Source organism: Synchiropus splendidus, chromosome 2 (assembly GCF_027744825.2).
Source record: "Synchiropus splendidus isolate RoL2022-P1 chromosome 2, RoL_Sspl_1.0, whole genome shotgun sequence".
Classification (NCBI taxonomy): domain Eukaryota; kingdom Metazoa; phylum Chordata; class Actinopteri; order Syngnathiformes; family Callionymidae; genus Synchiropus; species Synchiropus splendidus.
In genome coordinates this window covers 14,155,200-14,174,538 of record NC_071335.1, presented here as the reverse complement: position 1 = coordinate 14,174,538, position 19,339 = coordinate 14,155,200, and the positions used below count along the sequence as shown (strand labels likewise).

Sequence of the window (19,339 nt, the reverse complement as noted above, 5' to 3'; positions counted from 1 at the left end):
TGTTTCTCAAACTCAAATGTTCCATTTCACGTTACGTTCCACTACTATGGTTCAAATTTAATAGTAGACAAATAGGTATCCAACATGAATAAGAACGGTACGGTGGGAGAATTGAACGATAAAGAAAAAGACAAGTGCAGGTCAAAACACACTCACTGAAACACACTCAAGCAAATGGCAGACAGCAGGGGGGGAATATTTTTGAGCTCAGAGCCAGAGGAAGGACAGATGGCCTCATGAGGATCCCGCACTTGTTGCTGGACTCACTGGGTTTCTCGAGGCCACAACAGGTCTGAACAGCAGAACACGTGGAGTAGTAGTAGCCAAAGACAGGAGACAGAACAGGAAGTTGGGTCAAAAAATAAAAGCAAAATATAAAAGCATCACATGACACGTAGTGCCTTACCAAGTTCAGCATATACTGCACATGAATGCTCTGATGTAGTTCCATTGGTAACACGTTGGAGTTCAACTGGGTCTTTTCCGACATCTAGTGGTTACATTTAAAATTGCATATAAAGAACAGGAAGGTCGAGAAAAAATAGAAATGATGATAGAAATGTAACTGTTTGTTTGTCCAAGTATGCACAACATAAGGCATTTAAATTTTCGCAACATTTCATCGCGCTCTAAGCATTTTCAGTGTTATATAATATAATATAATATAATATAATATAATATAATATAATATAATATAATATAATATAATATAATATAATATAATATAATATACTTTCTTAGCAGTTGGCCTTGATATGTTTAGTCCAAATAAAAACACAGATATTAAAATAGAATCACACATTTCTTTAAACATTCTTTCGGGATTTATTCATGTTGTTTTGACAAAGTATAAAATCCTTCCTTCGTCCGACAGAGATGACTGCTTTGGATAAATAAATAATAATAAATAATAATAAAAACATCGACTCATCTGCCGCTATTTTTTCTGAGCGGCAGGGGGCGCCCGTCCAGCCCGGCCACACCGGAAGAGATGCAGAGACCCTGGAGCCAGTCACCACAGGACGGTGGATGAGGACAGACAACCACTCACACAAACACCTTACAGTTCAGAGATCCCATCCAAGCACGGGGGAAATCCTCTTTGACACCAGGTGGCAGCAGTGTTCAGGCTTTTAAACAAACTCCAGAATACTTTATTGAAACACTTCCACAGTTCACTGCACATTTACCATCAAGAGTAATAAAAATACACACATGGAAAAGCTCACATTCTTAATGTGATCAAGAGGCAAAGATACACTTTAGATGCATGAACCACCAACATCAAAAAAAACTCGCTTCACACAAATGGTTTCACAGTGTGTACAGAAATGAAAGGAAAGCTTGTGAAGGCGATGCACTCACTGATACATATCATACAGGTGGAATATTCAAGTCTACACATGCTGCATGCCAGTAAAGCACTCCACAACATGCAACAGCAAATACGCGTGTCCACCGATACACTCAACTAAAAGTACTGCACAGGACTAAACGTGTGATGATGCATGACACGGACGTTTCCCTTGGCAGGCAGACGACAGACGTCTTTGATCATTCAGATTGAGAACTAGAAAAATAACAAATGGTTTCGCCTCTTCTGAGAGACGTGCATCACTTTTGCCACAGAATCTCATGGAGCACTTTCCTTCTGGTTTTCTTACATTCAACACTCACATTCTTGACATCCAACACCTCAGTCACAGGTGTCCCACAGTACTGCACTCAACATCACGTGTCTTTCCCGAGATAAACAGCCGTCCTTCAGGTGCCAGCCTCCTTACACTAGAAACTAGCAGCTTCAAAAGTATTTACACCCTTGAGCAAAATATAGGAAAAACATGGATAATTTCACTACTTTAACATGTGTACCAAATTACAGATTCGGACCGTCACTTTACTTCATCATAAAGTCTTGACTTCTTTGGGAGCAAAGGGCTGAAGTAAAGTGAAAATGTCGGGGTGGAGGGCTCGTGGGTTAAAGCCTAAAGTGTTCTAGTGCTCAACGTGACTTCGCTGATGTAGCTGAGGTGGATGTGTAAGAGATGCGGAGGTGGGCTCTGGAAAGGTAAACTCACAACAGTAATGTCTAATGTTGACTTCACACGCTCAATACTTGGATTTTTCCTTTGCATGTTAAGGTTTATGTATTGGCACATACATGATATTAAATCAACTTAAACTGTGAATGTTTTTGGAGGAAGGATGGCGCTACATTTGTCGCCCCATTTGAATGAAACACAGCGACACTATTCAATTCACTCTCATGTTTAAGACATGGATCATGAGAACAGTGAGGTGGAACTCAAGTTCCAGGTGTGAGTCATTTATTCTGGCTCTTGAGTCATTGAGGACTCACAGAAAAGGTAGTCATATTTTCAAAGCTGTTGTTCTGTTTAATATGAATGATAATAATTCTGCAGTCTATGAATGGAGCACTGCTCAGGTTTCAGCACGTCAGTGAGGTAGGGAGGAGTCAGGCAGTGTCACTTCACATTGTTGGAGCCACAAATGCCAAAAGCTCTTCAGAGAAACTTGATATTAAATCCCACTATTTTAAAGTATCCCAACCAGTTTAGTTTGTTTATTTGTTCAGCTACGCCTTGTTTTGTGTTTTAAAGCTGCGTTGTACGTCTCTGCTTTAGCCGACCATGTGCTCTTGAGGAACACTCCCAGCCAACCGTGTCAGCAAGCTTCAAACTAGCGAAAACCTTCCGTGAGGTTCTCTCCAACCCAAAGGGACTCATTTGCTTTTGATGTTTGGCTTTCTCACAAAATCAAAAAAATCTGACTCACAATATCTGCAGTCAAAAGTTTACAGAGACTCGGGTCATAGTGGGGATGAAGTCAGACTACTGTACAGGTCCGTGACCCCTGCGAACTCTCAACAAGGAGAGGAAGACATCTGCTCGTACTCGGGACACTTCAGGAGGGCGGGGTAGTTGGAGGAGTTCATCTGCAGAGAGGCCTCTGAGGAGATGGAGGACGGGCTGCGACCGCGTCCCGCCCAGGCATCGGGGTGTAGGAACTGACCCGAGTAGTCGGAGCAGTTGCTGTGTCGAGGCCGGTAAAAGCCCTGGTGAGGCCGATACATCTCCTCGGCTGTGTAACGCTTCATGAACAGATAGATGGACATGACTCCGGTCGTCTGCGGAGAAGGACCAAACAGAGCTCATACAGTACAATTCTTAGCTTTGTCAAGTTGTTTTACTTTGAAACTTTTAGCTGGACGTCCAAGGATGTTGGAAATATCTCCCCTGTTCAAATACAAGCATTAAAACATCTGTAATATATGTGTAAGAATACTTTTCTCCAAAATGTTTTTGGTGTATAAGACATATTACAGATGTATAGGGAAGACATTCATGTTGACTACAGGTGATCCCTTGACTCATTCCTTCAACACGAGACGGAGCGTCCTACCTCTGTGAGCAGGAAGGAGAGGGCGGCGAAGGCAAACGACCAGCCGTACTTGTAGCTGAAATAGGCCTCATTTGTCTTGGTCCGATTCAGCATTTCGTCGTTTATGTTGGAGATGTACAGAACCAAACCAACCACCAGAGATAAACCTGACAGCAGAGTGACAGTCCAAGTCAAAAACATCAGTTTGACCCATAGCTTAAGACTAGACCAGACCAGAAACTGTAGTAAACTAGCCATATTTCCTCCTCTGGACTTAGAAAACGTCAGACAGAAGTCAGAACTGACCTGATAGGATGAAGAAGATTCCAGAAATGAACGCCAGGATAGTGTGATGGGGTCGGATGTGACCAATGTTGCTCAGCACGAAACCAATGAACATGAAGAAGAGGCTGACCAGAGGGAACGGTGTCGCTGAGCGGATCATCTCTGCAGGATCAGATACACACTTCAGTAAACTTGGACGGAATGGTATAAAATTCACATGAAGACTTCATATGAAGCACAATGGCAGCCTCAACACACTTGTACAGTGAGATTCCAGAAGCTGCATCAGCAGGCCAACACGACCTCTGACCTTTTGCAGCCAGACCTTACGCCGCCAGAATTTAACTTGTTACCATGTTGCAATATTCAAAACTCACTTGATCTGCATGTAACAATAGTAAACAGCAAGTCAGGGCGCGTCCAATACTCACTCAGGACACTGATGGTGGACTCAGAGGTTATCTGGACCTTGGTGGGCATCACATACTCAATGGTGAAACAGCGATCTTTGTCCTCTCCTGGAAGAAAAAAAGGAGGGATCAGGTAATTATACCTTCATTACACTGGTACAATTGGATTACAGGAGATATTTTTCACATCTATAGCTATTCTCCCCATAAGGAAACCAAGTGGTAGAAGATCAATGAATGAATGAGACATGCCTATTGTCATCCATAGCTTACATCAACGGCTGCTTCCTCTCTGACTCCCCAGAGAAGCCACATGAGGCAGCTTGAAGCTTTGCGTGTTTGGAATCCAAACCCTCATGGTAACATGTCGGGTTCAGAGAGAGGTGTAGTAAGTGACGTCAACAATCCAATCCGAAGCGAGGTGTTTGTGTGTTGTGTTGTGCGCCGTCCCGCTGGATTCCACAGTGAAATGGATTTTCTCTACATCACATCGAACACATGTTAACATCAGTTATCAGGGTTCTTGCTCTGTTTAAAAATCGAACATTAGCCCATGAACTTTAAGCCGAATCAATAACCACCCTGCACAGCATGCCGCTACAGGGATGCATTTCTGGGTCAAACAGCGCCGAGGAAGATCTAAGCGGGTTAAAGAGCCATTCAGTGTCCCTCAGGATGGTAACTGGAAAGAGCTACTGCGTGACAGGAGCACGACTGCTCTCTCACCACTCTGAAAGCAAGTTTGTTTTTTGTTCTGACGTAAGGGTTTGTGGTATAAAGAGGAACAGTAAGTGGTGCGTCACATGCATCACATCCATCTTCAGACTCTTCTGCTCACATGCAGTTTCATGAATCTCACATACTTCAATTTGTGGATCTGTTATTCAGACGTTAATAAATAACAAAGTATATTTTCTTCACTTTCTGTATTTACTGCACTCTTCAACAGAAAGTTACCTAAAGCAAAAATAAGTATGATGTACCCTGAAAAGAGGAGGAAGAAGTCAATAATTCCAATACATTATTTGACACATTAAAAATATAAAAATATATAATAATAATAAGTGAACAGCAAAACTGACAAGAAATAAAAAAAAATAATACACCTCTTTAAATGAAGACGTCAGGGTTTATGATCTTATCAAATCCATGCACTTTTTATTTTATTATTTATTTATTATTTATTATTGCACTTTATTATTGTCACCCTGGTAGTTAACTACTGGTGTTTATATGATCATTACTTGCCTGTATTTCAGTACTATTCCACTCTAGTTCACATGCAAGTGACAAGGTGGGATACACAGAGAGAATGACACAAGAGTCTTTCCTCCATCATGACAGAATCCATTGAGATTGTAGCCAAATCATGAGGAAATATGTTCAGCCTCATCAGTCAGCTGCAATAGAAGCGGGTCCCAGGAGGAAGGCGAGAAAACAGAAGCAGCTGCAAATGTGCAAATGGAGCAGCATTTGTCGGATCATTCTGCAGAGCTAACTGTAAAATATTCATGCTTAACTTTTCACACATGCATGGTGAGACGTGCCTGATCATGTGGCGCAAACAGTCAAGACGAATTCCCAAAATGAATCCCTGAAATCATACTCAAACTCCTTCTGCTTCTTATCATATTCTAATATTTCTATATCTTCTAATCTATAATATTTTCTCATTTGTCTCAGCAAAGTTGTGACTTGGGACATGCTTCATCCATGAACATACCAGCCATGAAACACACCCTCCAGAGTCCAGAGTGGAGCGACATGCGTATTTCCGTGCTCTGGTTGAGCGGTAGGATGACTCCTTCCTCCAGGTACAGCCAGTAGTCGGTGCTCACGGCGATCCCCAACAGGCCCAGAGCACAAACAGCGAACACGCTGCTCAGCAACGTCAGCGCCTTCCTGCCACATAGGCTCATGCCACAGCCTCAAGAGCTAGGGGGCGCCGCCAGCAGAAAGAAGATCTTAGAGGGCAAATAAAAGACATTTTAGATGATCAGCTCAGGAGCGGAAATTGTCCTCAGTATCTGTATGATTTAGTCAGTTCTTACCGCAGAGCTGTCTCACAAACACTGAGCTAATGACAGCAGAAATGTGCAATACTTCTTAGTTAGGTCACTCACACAAGTGTAAATAAAATACACAGCAATAATACTATCACCTTCTATATTTTAATCCAGGTTTAAGCAGTGGGGATTTTAACCCAAGGGTGGAAAGGAAAGTTCCATCGACACAAACTGTCATTGCAAAAGTACGATTTTAATGGTCATACTAGGGCAAAAACTTTAAACCATAGGGTCTGAATCAATTACTGACACACAAGAGTACTGGAAATAAGTGACGGAAAATCCGAATATAGGAAGAAAAGATGTCATGTGTGATGTCATGTCACCGTTCAAAAGCCTGAAAAGAAAATTCTGGTTTTGTCAAGACAAGAAAAGAAGAAGGCATCTTAGAAAATGTAGAAATGTGGTCCTGATTTAAGGTTCTTGTTCCTTTAAATCTCTGTCACATGTTGGATTTAAACATGAATATACAGGAAGTGCTTTATAGGGAAGCTAGGATTTGTCTGCGAAGAATCCAGGGTCTGCTTTTGCATATATATCGGCAAACACACAGAGACATAGAACTTTGGAGGATGAATGAGTCCATGAAACTACTAAGAGTGTTTTAAAAGGGTTGTGTTTCGACTCTCCCTCTGTAGGAGGGTCAGCAGTTCTACAACATAGTCGGGACCAGGCTTTAAAGTTATGAATAAAATCTCAAAATTAATGCTAAGGTGGACAGGAAGCCAGTGCAGAGAAGCTAACACTGGAGCGCTGTGCTGAAACAGGTGCATTGTGGATGCTAGTGTTTTGCTTTCACTCAGGGGCTCATCACCAAGAGCTTCATTCAAAAGTCACATTTTTGCAACATGAATGGAAACTGTGATGACAGTCCTGTGGTCATGTGATGACTTGAAAGGAATGAAGACGCTGCAAAAAGAAGTATGTGACTTAAGACCTTCAGAAAACAAAGCCAACACAAGGTCAAACTTCCCTTTACACATGGCAGTGCAGGAAGAATCATGGCTGTGTCCAACATTAAGTCATGAGCTCGCTGCTGTGTCCACCTCTGTCGAGGGTTGGTCAGCATCACCACATGGATTGTGCTCACTGACCCAGTTACTGGGGCGTATCCGTGAGCCTGACCCCCTCTGAGGCTGAAAGTGTGAGTTTCTGCTCATGGCTGATGAAGCCGGGTCTGGCTGGATCCAGAGGACGTGTGCGCACACAGCAGGAGAGAGCGGGGAGGAACAACACAGGGGAACAAAGCTGGCAGCTGACTGCATCATTCTGTGTCATCACAGACACTCAGGAGGAAACAGGATGTACGTACACACGTCTGCTGAACTCTGTCAACTCTCCACATATGTTCGATAATCTGCCCACGGTTCCATCTTCAGACTCATAAATGGGACACGGTTTCGTCCCCACAAACCCACATGTTGAAACATAACAATGATAAGTCCAATAATAACTCCTCATAGTCTGTGAAACTGTAATGGGTGTTTTTAATTCCTCAAATTATACGGTGAATGCTGCATTTGTGCTGCATCAAACTTATCCAAATGCTCACTTCTGTCTTCATGCTGTACAAGGTCAGTTCTCAAAGCATCTTCTCAGAAAGATAGCAGATCATCGCCCCTTTTAAATGTTGAATGGAAACTCTGTTGTCTTGCCCTATGAAGTGGAAAACCTAAAGTCTGTAGAGTATATATGCCACTGGTTGACATGAATTATTAAACATGTGTATGGCTGTCCACATAAGGACGCTGCAGCACTGTCAAGTTTGCTCGCTGTACTTTTAAGTAAAGTGGCAAGATAAATGCAAATACCCCTTGGCAACAGAGTCAAAGCCACAGTGCAATACAGTTCATTCCACACAGGCTTCCACAACTATAATATAAAGTCAGACTCCCAAAAAATAGCACAGACGCATCTTTAAAGTAAAGTCACACTACTGAAGACATGCTAGTTACAGCCAGTCTATTCTGATCACTGAAAGAATTCACAGGTTTAATTGTTTGCAAAACTGCGCTGCATAAAAACAGTGACCCCAGATTACCATCCACTTGGAGTGTTGACAGTCTTCCCTTTACAAGTAATTGACTCTGCACGTTGCCTGGCAACACAGTGAGAGAAAGACCTACAAATTAGTCAAGGATGAATGGAAAGCGAGTCCCAAAACAAGGGTTTTCTACTTGGCAGTGAGATGGGAAATGCACGGGCGCAGGGGAGAGAGAGAGAGAGAGAGAGACGGAGCCAGAGATGTGGAGGTGACACCGAGAGCCACACTCAGTAATTACACTTTCACTACGTGCTATCCTTCGTTTAATCCTGTTATTGTTATTGTCATTACTCCTGACAGCAGGATATAACTTCAATCCTTGAATTGAATTTGAAGCTCTCTTTTTCTTTTTTTACTTTCGTTTAAAGCAGACTTGGGCAAAGTGTGGCCCGGGGGCCATATGTGGCCCCATGCCTGTATTGTTGTGAACTGTTTGATTTTTCTGCCTTTTTTTGTTCTTGCTCTTTTAGTCCCCACCACCACTTCAGCAGTAAATACAGCACATTCTTGTTTAAAGACAAACATTTTCTTTTCATTTTTGTGTTTTTCTTGTCCCTTAAAAATAGATTGAAGGAGTACTGAAAATATATTTTCAAATAAATTGCCCTAATATTTCATCTTCTTAGGTTCATTTTGTCCTTGTTACTTAAGAATATATTTTGGGATATTTTTACATCATGTTTTGAAGTCATCGCTGTCTTACGTTTGGCATGATGGCCCCTCAAAACCATCACAGTTTCTAACGTGGCCCTTTAGGAACTTGAATTTCGCACCTCATTTTCATTGTTCGCACTAGAATAACTAACCAGTTGCAACAGTGTTTTACATGAGTCACTTGTGTGCCATGTGACCACCGATTGGAAGATTTGGCAGCCTTTAAATGAACTTTCTACTGTACTACAGATGTTAACCTGCATGACTGTCAGCCACAAAACTCTAAAAGCAGAGAACAGATTTCATTGAAAAATACCATTTGGATCCAGGAATCATGTGAAGGATTAACCAACAATAAAACAACTTCCATGCGACAGTGGTACCAAAATGTACAGCTGCTAATGCTCCACATTGTTTTAAGGTTGCTAAAGAAGCGCGCAAAAGGCTCGCCGACTGAACCACTGTATCATGAATGAGCTGTAATTGTAGGACTTCGGGTGAATATGGGCAGCTTGGTGGAGGTCTTTACGCTCTGAGCACGTTTTTCTTATTTTCTCTCACTAACTTATCTCCATGTCCCTTGGTTGTGTTGGGTTTTTGGAGCCTAGTCCTATATTTTCAAATGGTATCTAATGCAGAGTCCTACTCATTCATGCTAAAGTGAGTAGTTTCCTTAAGAATCTGCATTTTTTTTCAGGTTGAGAATACGTTCTCCTGTGAACATGTCGTGACAACAGTGGAAGGATTCTTTCATTATAATCATCTTACAACTTTACTTTGTATTCACACAACATGTTTCCTTTTGTGCTAACCTCAGTTTGAGATTAACACTGGACAATATTTTAGCAAAAATAATTGACAATCAGCGGATTCTAAATTTAGCATAATTATACTCATAACAATGCATTTTTACACAGCATCTTTAATAGCAACGTTCCTCTGGAAATTCTACAGGCAACACAGAAGGAAAATAACCAAAACTAGAAAGACACCCTGCAGATTTCGCTCCACACCTGTTGAAGTCAGTGCTGTTGAGTGAATAGAATAAGTGGGTTGAAACCTGTGTCTACTTCCATTTGCACACCATTAGTAAACATTTGTTTTGCATTGGTCCCCATGGAACAGTCAGGAAGGACGCCTACAGCAGCTGCTGCTATTCAACAAACACTCAACAGCTAAATTTAGTAGATTATTCATTCTCCACTCGTGTAGTCCATTTATCAGCTGCACTATGTATGTCACAATTTCTCAACCAGTCAGCTCCAAATTACGGTGTTAAAAATAGAAAGATATTATATATATAAAAGATATTTAACACAATATATGTGCATTTTCCCCTCACACATTTCTGGAGGGGATTCGCTGTCCATGGTGCTGAAATCCAAAAGCCAATGCCGTACATTGACATCACTATTATTGGAAATGCAGTCGCTTCAAAATGAGAACAGCAACTTCTCAATTTATGTCAGAAATGATTTCCTCCTTTACATACAGAGGAACATCTACTGTTTAATCTGAACAACACACAAGCGCACGCGAGCAACGTCTGACCTTTAGCAGCACCGGGATCTAATGAGGAAACTTGGATGTCCGGAGTGAGCGCACCTCACCACACGGAGCTCAAACACATGGAACACACCTGCTGAGAAGTTCACCACACACCGAGGACCCTTTGGTTTTGGACGCCCCACTGCTAGTTTGAACTAAAGGGGAGTGTGTTCCATCATCAAAACAACTGCGGTGATGAAAACATGTGAGTCTTGTACAAAACAACCAGCTTCTCAACATGTAAAACCAAAGCCAAAACAAACGTCGTCAAAGCACTTACCTTCACGGAGAAGACCCGAACGCCTCGCGCCGTCAGTTGAAGTGTTTCTTCTGCTCTGCGCTGCTCCGTGTTGCCACTAGTTTGGCGGGAAGCTCGCGCGGCACGACGGAGGCTCGTACTCCCCAACCGTTCCAAGCTGAAGTGACCGCGTGACACCAGGAAGAGAGCGAGCGCCAGGAGCATGACGCGTTCAAGGGTCGTGGTTCATTCGACATATTGCTCATGGTACTTTCACCTTTATGTTAGCTATGTTAATCTGATGGAATTATATATGGATTTTATTTCTGCCTTTTGATCATCTGCTCTTTGTTTCTTATCAATATGGGATGAATATGTGGTCCGTATATTTATAATGTTATGACACAATCCCTCCTCAGTTTCCCTTTTTAACTTTATTTCAGCATTTTGTCCTGGTTTTTCCTCCGTCATGTTTACTTTTCTTCGTGCTTTATTTCAGTTCACTCTATTGTCTCTCACTAACTCACTGAGGGTATATGAAGCGCCGCCTGGGGGACACGTCCAATTGCAAAATTCAAAGAGCTATAATGATTTAACACATGTTCGGTATGCCTGTAGCTTAAATGGAGGAAAACAGTGAGACATAAAGTTGTTTAATAAATAAATAAATCTTCAGACCTTTAGTGACTGCACTGAAACATCAGAGTCACATGGGACTACTTGTCTTATATTCAGTACAGTGCATTATTAAATTGGGTTTGTTCTTTAAAGCATCAGATTAACAAGAAATAGAATAGCAAACAGCAAACAACTTTTTTTTTTAAATGCGACAGTGAAAAAAGTGAGAAGTTCCAGCTCTTTAAGTCCATTAAAAATGTACACGTTTATATGAAAAAAAGGAATGAAAAATTAAACCACATAAGCAGATCATTCCTGTGGGTAAAAAATTTTTTGAAAAAATGTTATATATAAGCTACATGAATATCTGCTCTGACACATTTTGCACAGAAGACGAAGGACACATGTTTTGAAGAGTAGTAAGAGTTGTATGGAACCACTCTGCCTCATAACCCTATACTATCAGAACCATTATCACAAGTGATGACACTGCAAACATGCTATTGTACACAAGGAAAACCACTGCTAAGTGCTAGGACTGCTGCTCACTGTCACTTCAACAAACTGCCAACGCACACCTGCTTCAGACTGAGACCACTGAAGCCCATCTGCTGCTCACACTGGTGTTTTCCTAACAAGTGCTGGGGATCAAACTGCTCAAATGAAGGCGCCGGTCCGTTGGCAGAGTCCTGAAGATGTGCTCACGCTGACCCCTGTCCTCCGGGAGGCTGAATAGCAGCACAGATTTCCTTGATAAGAAACAGTAATTCAGAATTTCATCCGTTCCATTTCATCTGCTTCTCTCGCTCTTCTCAGAGTCTGGCCTCCCGGACCTTGTCTCCTAACTTCTCTAAGCACTGACCCTCAGATATACTTGTTTCTCATCTCGTCCTCTCTTGTCTCTATCAATAAGAACCTTGTCTTTGTGACAGAGCTTCTGTCTCTAAACCACACATCAAGGCAAATCTCCCAACTGTCTGATGGAGCTTCTCTTTCAGCCCAGTTGCCTCTCTTCTCTCGTAGATCAGATAGTTGTCTCCACTCCTTCCACCCCACTTCTGCCGTTCTACCCAATACTTATCTGTTTTCATCTCCCTCACCTTCTGCCTCTCTCTCATTTACACACATGTATTTCATCCTTCCAGATCCTCCGCCGGGATTTTGTCAGGCACAACTGCCTTCCCACTCTTCATCCTAATAAGAGCTTCCCTCACTTTCACCTAGTCGATTCCCTCCACTACTAGGTCCACTATCTCCCCTCTATCTGCCCTCTTCTAGCTCCCATTCTCCTTAGTCATTAGTTCCTGAAGTATTCCTTCCATCTGTCACTCTCTCTCCTCTCTTCTCTCCCTTATTCTGGGTGATGAACAATGGAAAGAAAAGACCACACAGGCAAGTAACTTATTCAACTTCAAACATTATTGCTAAATCATTGTAATTTCTCTTGGAGTATTTGAGAGAATTCAAGTTTTCCAGTCAGGTGTCAAAAAAACAAGCTGAAAAACGCAGCAGTTTTCATGGACATGAACAAAGGCAATGACCGAGTGGAATGAAGTCAAAAGTCTCCCTCCCAACACAGGAGCTTCATGGTCTGCTCCGCGGACATCTGTTTCGCTGTTTATCTCTGGTAACAAACAATATGGCTGTTTGTGCAATAGAGGGAGAACGAGAGAAAACCAGTGGAGTGAAACATATAGGTGTTAAACAAAAGCTCACACACCAGCTGGGCCCACAGTAAACAAGCCACGGGGCTTTCTCTGATCAGTTGGCAGCAAATCTCCGGACTGGAAACATTTACATTACATCACCACAAACAGAAGGAGATGAATCTCTGGCGGCCAGTGTACATCGAAGTGGGAAAGAGGTTCAGCACCACCGAGACTGAGGCCTTATCTATGTCACATTGTAAGTCAGTATTGGCTATATTTTGTGGAATTATTTGACACATGTATGCATAACTTGCATTAAAGTTGCAGCAGTTCTACTTTGAGCCTCTGGCGGACGACTGAGCTCCTCACCCCGAGAGACTCAGTTTTCAGTTTGTGGTCACTGGCGAGAGTCCAAACACAAACATTCTTGCTTAAATAAATAAAAAAAACAACTCCACCAGTTTGAACCTTATTTTCCTTTTATTATTTGAATTATGGTACATTAAGTACAAATGACACTATTAGATACAAGGTAAGAAGCTGAGACTCAGTTTAAAGGTTTCAGGCCGACGAGGGAAGATAACAAACACCATTTTTGCAAAATACAATATATTCCTTTGATTATAATCTATGCCGACAACTATTTATGTACACGGACGAGGGGGGGGAGGGTACGTAAGCACAGACAGGAGAGTAAGACACCGAGTTACTGCCAGGGTGAGGAGATAAGGCATTCCTGCACATGATTGATCTTGTCGCTCTGTTCCATTCAGGTGACCTAGAGTGAGGCGGACAGAGCGCGGCTGAAGGGACACGATGCGAAGCACATGTAGAGGAGAGCTCTAGTCTAAGAACCGCCAAAAAAAAAAAAAGAAGAGTAAACATATGTTTGCTTTCTGAAAAGTTACATCCACTCCATGACATAAGTTACTTCATTATTTGACCGACATACACAAAGGTTAAACCCGAATTAAATGTAAACAAAGTAAAAACACTTATCACATATGGCTCCTTAGTAACATGTCATCAGGAGAATGGGGGGGGCAATTTGGATTGGACAAGAGGGAGGGGGGAGGTGGAGGTCGGGTTCTTTTAAACAATCCCTTCCTTCGCCCAGTTGATATTGTCGACAACATTCATTTCAGCGGCACGGGGAGGTCGAACAGATGGCGTCACATCACAAACAAAAAATAAACTGTCTCAGGACGGCACGTCCCGAGAGAAAAATCGATTCATGACTCGATTCATTATGAAGATTCGGTGTGATAAAAAGCTTCTAAATCTGGAGGTTCATTTTTTGACCATGCTAAAAGTACATTTAAAAATCATATACAGAGCCACAACATCTTAAACTTCTGCTTCATAAATAGAGTGGCCACTTGAGTTGGTATAGGAATCTGAGACGACACTTGCTTCATGAGAGTGAGTCGTAGTTATAGCATTAGTGGGCGCAGACTGGCAGGATGGGTGAAAGATTACGACCCTCTCTTCCTGACCTGGGAACACTTCTTGATCTGTTGACTTGTGCTTTACTTTGGGCTCTGAAGTCTGGAGAGAGTAGCCAAGCACACAACACTATCACAGATGATGTGGAGTTTTAGAGAATTTAAAAAATCTTTTTACTTAGTGCTCCCTTTTGGACATACGTATTTTGAAGGCTGGGACATTAGGAGGTTAATTGGGAATATCAATACACTTATGAATAAAGTTTCCGTCAGTGGGAACATGGGGAACAGCCAATCTCTCAATGAAACGGACACTTCCCACCTACATTTGAGCATTTGGGAGCCAAATATTACAATGAAATTAATTCATTAAAAACCTCTCATGAGTTCAACGTTTTGTTTTTTTTTTTTTTATCAAGTCTCACAGTATTTTGATGAATGGAGATTTTGTGAAACACTAGGTCCATATTCTGTTGAAGTAAGGAAGTATTTCAATTGCAGCTAGCGCTAGCATCACCTGTATGTGACAGTATAGCCAAAGCAAGAAAGCACCAGACAAGGACAAGACATGTATAACATATATAAAGTAGGAACAGGTGCATAAGTTAAGAAAGAAATCATTTATGGTCTCTGAATCAGATCTAACAAGTGGACAGCTGCAGTGCGCTGCCTTGGGTGGTTGTTTATGTTAACTGGCGTCAAACGTAGCCAACATTTGGCACGAGCTAATTCCAAAATTCAATAAAGAACACCTCAATATTTCAATGCGTTCCTTAATGGTTAATCATTACACTGACATTACAACGATGCAAAACACATTTCAGCCGACTAGTTGATTCTGTTAAATCATTAATGGCCTTTACATTTTCTCATATTGGCCTGATAGATTTCAGACGAATGCCCATTGGACAAATAGTCATTTTCACATCCATGCAGCATGTGAGCGATCATGCCTGTGACCGATGCCTCCAGCATGCAGAGTCAAAACCGCATTAGTCGTGAGCGCAAAAGAAGGGCGACGACAGTCGACTGGACTTCAGTGTCACACTTCCTCCTCACTTCATAAAAGAACATTCATTAGTTGTTACAAAAACAAGCCTTGAAATGAACCGTGATTATTTACACCTGGGTGAATGAGTCGAGAACGCCATGAGCTCAAGACGAAGAATTTAGGCAACGTACAAGAAATACGTGCGCTGGAGGGGTGGATTATTCTACTGAGAAATCTGATGATAGCAGAGATGAAAATGGCCCAAACCTGCCGCCGAGTGTGGGAATACAGACGCGCACAGGCAGACGATAACACTGACTACTGTCCAGTAGTGACAGACTGTAAACTTGCTGGGTCAACTTTAAGGCAAAATGAAAGCTCGAACTAATAGGAGAGAGGTTCTGCAGCTCTGGGAGGTGGAGGACGTGGTTCTAGGGCAGCTTTGACTGACAACAAAGAAACATCTAACCCCTATACTTTCATTTCATGGAACAACAGCACAGAGGAAAGTGTAAACGGGATGCAGGAAAACATTGAACCAGGAAGATTCAACATCTGCCCCATCTGTCCTTCATGTTTGGCAACTGCATTTGAGTTCGGCTATGATTCTAAGCATCTCTGTGGTACACACGTTTGGAGATTTGATTGAAAGTACTTTCATTTACATATGAACTGAACACCGATGTCATCTGTTCCTGTTCTTCCCGGTGTAAACATAATTCATTCCCCCTTCGATATTGACTTTTGTGTCTTGAGTGGCGATGTTTCTCTAGTTACTTCACAAAAACAGACAGAACTAAAGCTGAACCGAGGTCAGAATGAGTCGCAGCATGCCCCCTTCTCCAACCACCAGCAGGTGTGGTCCAAACCGGCAGGGTATTATTCTTATTAGAACTCAAAAACATGCCTTAAACATCCGCCGAAGTGAATAGTGTGCCTTGATTTTTACTGATGCCAGGTCAGTTTTCAGTTTGGGGCGGGGAGATGGGTTAAGAGGTCGCCTGGTTTCTTCAGGCGCTGTTGCTGAGCGAGGGGCGCATGAACTCCGGGTTGATGAAAGAGAAGCCGGCGAACTCGGCCTGGTCGATGTTGGCAATGACAAGCTCGTCGGGAGGCGTGAGCTGAGGCTGAGTGCGGGTGAAGAACTTGTCAAAGTTCTCCGCACCTTTGCCACACTGCAAAAGAAAAGAGGGTGATTTAGAACAGAAGAATTCCACACACCCACACGTCATGTTTGACCTCTTGCTCAGTAGCATTTGCCTTACATGTTGGTGTTATGTACGTAACAGGAACAGCACACAACTTTTTTTTTTCAACAAATATTACCGGGAATTTTTAATTCTTGTTAAAACATGCAATTTTTCATGGTGGCATAACAAGGAATAAATATATTTGGGATAAAAAAAATCTAAAGTAAAAACGTATATAATTGTAAACCATTCATTCATACATTTTTATTTAACACGAGGAACAGCATGTATTTCCATGCTTAAGATAAATCAATTATTTCCCTCATATTCTCTTATATCTGTGATACACTTCTATCTTGAATATTTTCCATAACAGTATTGAATTTAAACCAGTTATCAATCTTTTTAAATATCTTTCACTCCATACAGTCTCAGGTCTTCTTCAGGTCTACTATTGAAGCCATAAGAACTCGGGTCAACTGGGCCACGAACAAGTTCAGAACTCTTCAGCTGTTTGTTGTGCGCAGCACGAGTCTGAAGTAAACCACATCACACACCTGAGCCTCCGCAACAAATGTTCTCTGTATTACATGAAGATGAAATTACATGCTCTATATCACATTCCCCTCAGTCCCCATTGACCCCCTTTAATACACAATCACACATTGAAGGAACTGCCAACCCCGCGAGAGCAAATGATACTCAAGTATCCTGCACATTGGCGAGCACCTTTTTAATATCCTAAATCGGGCTAAATATCCTTGAACAGAGCAACAAAATACAACATAAACTCCCAGATCAATGTCTTACTTCCCATGAAAGTTGTGGGCAAGATTGTATTTTTGACGTACATTTGCATTTGTGCTCTTGAGATTAAATGTAAATCAAATGTAAATCAAATTGATTGAGCATTTTGATTTACAGTACATTTATTTACGGTAGATCTAGTATATCAGAGCCAGTCAGCCTCCCTCAACTGAGCTTCTATTGACCATCCATGTCAGTCATGTGGGACTGATATTGTCAACCCTCTGGAGGGAGAATAGGATCACACACCTTATTTTTTGATGGAATCTGTCATCTCTCAATTTGTCTTTACTAGATAGTTCCGTGCGTATCATTTTTAACTTCACATCAAGCAAATTTTCAGTAAACACTTCCAGTTATTGAATGGCCTTGTGAGTGACTTATAAGCATATTCAACTATAAAGTTATACATGAAAATTGTGAGTTGAGTTTCCACATAATTCTTCATTCATAATGAAGGTGTATAGTGGTCACACTAATTTGGAATAACTGCAGCAGTATTGATGTCCAAGCTAAAGAAAGGATAGTGGTTGAAAAAAAAAGGAAGAGCCAGGAATGTGGCAAAGTAAGGTCATTTTGACCATATCTGACCGAGCCTCAGCCGGCAATGTCGCGACCCGCGGCCCTGGAGGTTTGGAAGCACGTGGCGTCAAACCCCTGAGGATGACCGTAGTTACCAGTTCCATCACAAGCAGAGACACAGTGAAGGGTGAAGGTTCTCAGCAACACACGGACAGAAACATCTGACCAAAAAGTACTTCCATTGAATCCTCGTAACTCTGTAATTATGGGTAATTAAAAGGTCATGTTTTCCTGAGGGCTGAAAATCCTTTCTTCATATGAAAATGAGCTCAGAGAGCGTGAGCCCCTGCGGTGTTCGCGAGCTGACCTCTGCTTCAACACATTCGATTCCAAACGACCTCCGTTCCCCTGACTCAGGCAGACTGTATATTTATGAATGTCATTATCACGCAGGCAAACATGAGTCCAAATAAGAGTCAAAGCCGGACAATTTTGAATCAAAGCACAGTATTATCTTCTAGATCTTCTTTGTGTTTTCATGCATGTGCTAAAGTTTGTCAGCACACACACAACGTTTTTAAGTCCATTGTTTTATTGGAGATGACAAAAAAACAGGTGAGGCCAAGAAGACCTAAGAAAAATGGGCCTGTCTCTCAGAAATCCTTCAGAGTTTCATGCTCCTGACAGGTGACAGTTGCTTCCAGTTATGACCAACCCATCTGGCCAGATAGGAGACAAGGGGAAGGACAGGAGGCAAAAATCTCATTCTCATATAGCAGACACCTGATGGGTAATAACCAGCGAACTTGCCCTGCTGTGCCCTTCCATGTCCACTTGTCTTCTTCCATCCATCACAGACAGCTGTTTGCTCATTCAGGAAACACAAAATCTACTCTGACCCCAAGGTGTCTATTTTTACACGTGTGTACTCTTCACCTCAAGTCAATATCTATGAATCGTAATTTCCCTAAGAGGAAAAGGTCTGTGCTTCAGACTATGCATGAGATGTAGAAGTGGGGTTCACTGTTGCTCCTGTACCTCCAATATCACATCTCTCCCTCACTCCCAAACAATATCAACACATTGGACACGAGAAACAGACAGGTACGTCAGTCAAGACCCACGGCCTCCGACTTACTCTTGTTTTAAACTCACCGACACACCCATACCGAAAAGAACCCCCTCACTGTGACTAACAACTTTCTGACACAGGATTTCCAAAATGTGTTTGCTTGGTTTGTCACAGTGTGATGCAAGCAGACCTTCTGGGTTGACGACTGTTGATTCATCCTCACAGACGCACTGGCACAGTGTCCTACATGGGATCCGACCTAGTTTCTCTCACACAGAGGAATGCACACCGCTGCAACTCAAGCATATTAAAAGAACACTCAGCTACTTAGGATGATAAATGGCTGTCTGCCAGGAAGTAACTCCCTCTTGTCCAAGAGGCTGTGATCGAGACAACAA

At 42.1% G+C, this 19,339-nt stretch overlaps 2 protein-coding genes across 2 annotated transcripts in view; both read right to left on the bottom strand.

The window, feature by feature from the left end:
• Positions 1-828: 828 nt before the first annotated feature.
• LOC128754992 (voltage-dependent calcium channel gamma-5 subunit) lies at positions 829-10,831 on the bottom strand. The gene is made up of 6 exons (XM_053858052.1): positions 10,690-10,831; positions 5,821-6,061; positions 4,119-4,205; positions 3,709-3,849; positions 3,424-3,569; positions 829-3,148 (listed from the first exon to the last, which is right to left on the bottom strand). Exons 2-6 carry the CDS (start codon positions 6,014-6,016, stop codon positions 2,885-2,887), a joined length of 834 nt encoding a protein of 277 aa, XP_053714027.1. The 5' UTR covers positions 6,017-6,061; positions 10,690-10,831; the 3' UTR covers positions 829-2,884.
• A 2,568-nt stretch (positions 10,832-13,399) lies between these two features.
• LOC128753481 (protein kinase C alpha type-like) overlaps positions 13,400-19,339 on the bottom strand; it is a 91,572-nt gene continuing 85,632 nt past the window's right edge. Inside the window, exon 17 of the mRNA XM_053855220.1 lies at positions 13,400-16,525. Coding sequence (XP_053711195.1) covers positions 16,361-16,525 — 165 coding nt within the window. The 3' untranslated portion in view covers positions 13,400-16,360. The remainder of the gene's footprint in view (positions 16,526-19,339) is intronic.

What these genes read in the sequence shown, in the direction of transcription:
- LOC128754992 (XM_053858052.1), bottom strand. Translation starts at nt 6,016, where the DNA reads ATGAGCCTATGTGGCAGGAAGGCGCTGACGTTGCTGAGCAGCGTGTTC. An exon ending in GTCCACCATCAGTGTCCTGA is followed by an intron (nt 3,850 to 4,118) that starts GTGAGTATTGGA and finishes CTGATCCTGCAG; the next exon opens with AGATGATCCGCTCAGCGACA. An exon ending in AATCTTCTTCATCCTATCAG is followed by an intron (nt 3,570 to 3,708) that starts GTCAGTTCTGAC and finishes CTCTGCTGTCAG; the next exon opens with GTTTATCTCTGGTGGTTGGT.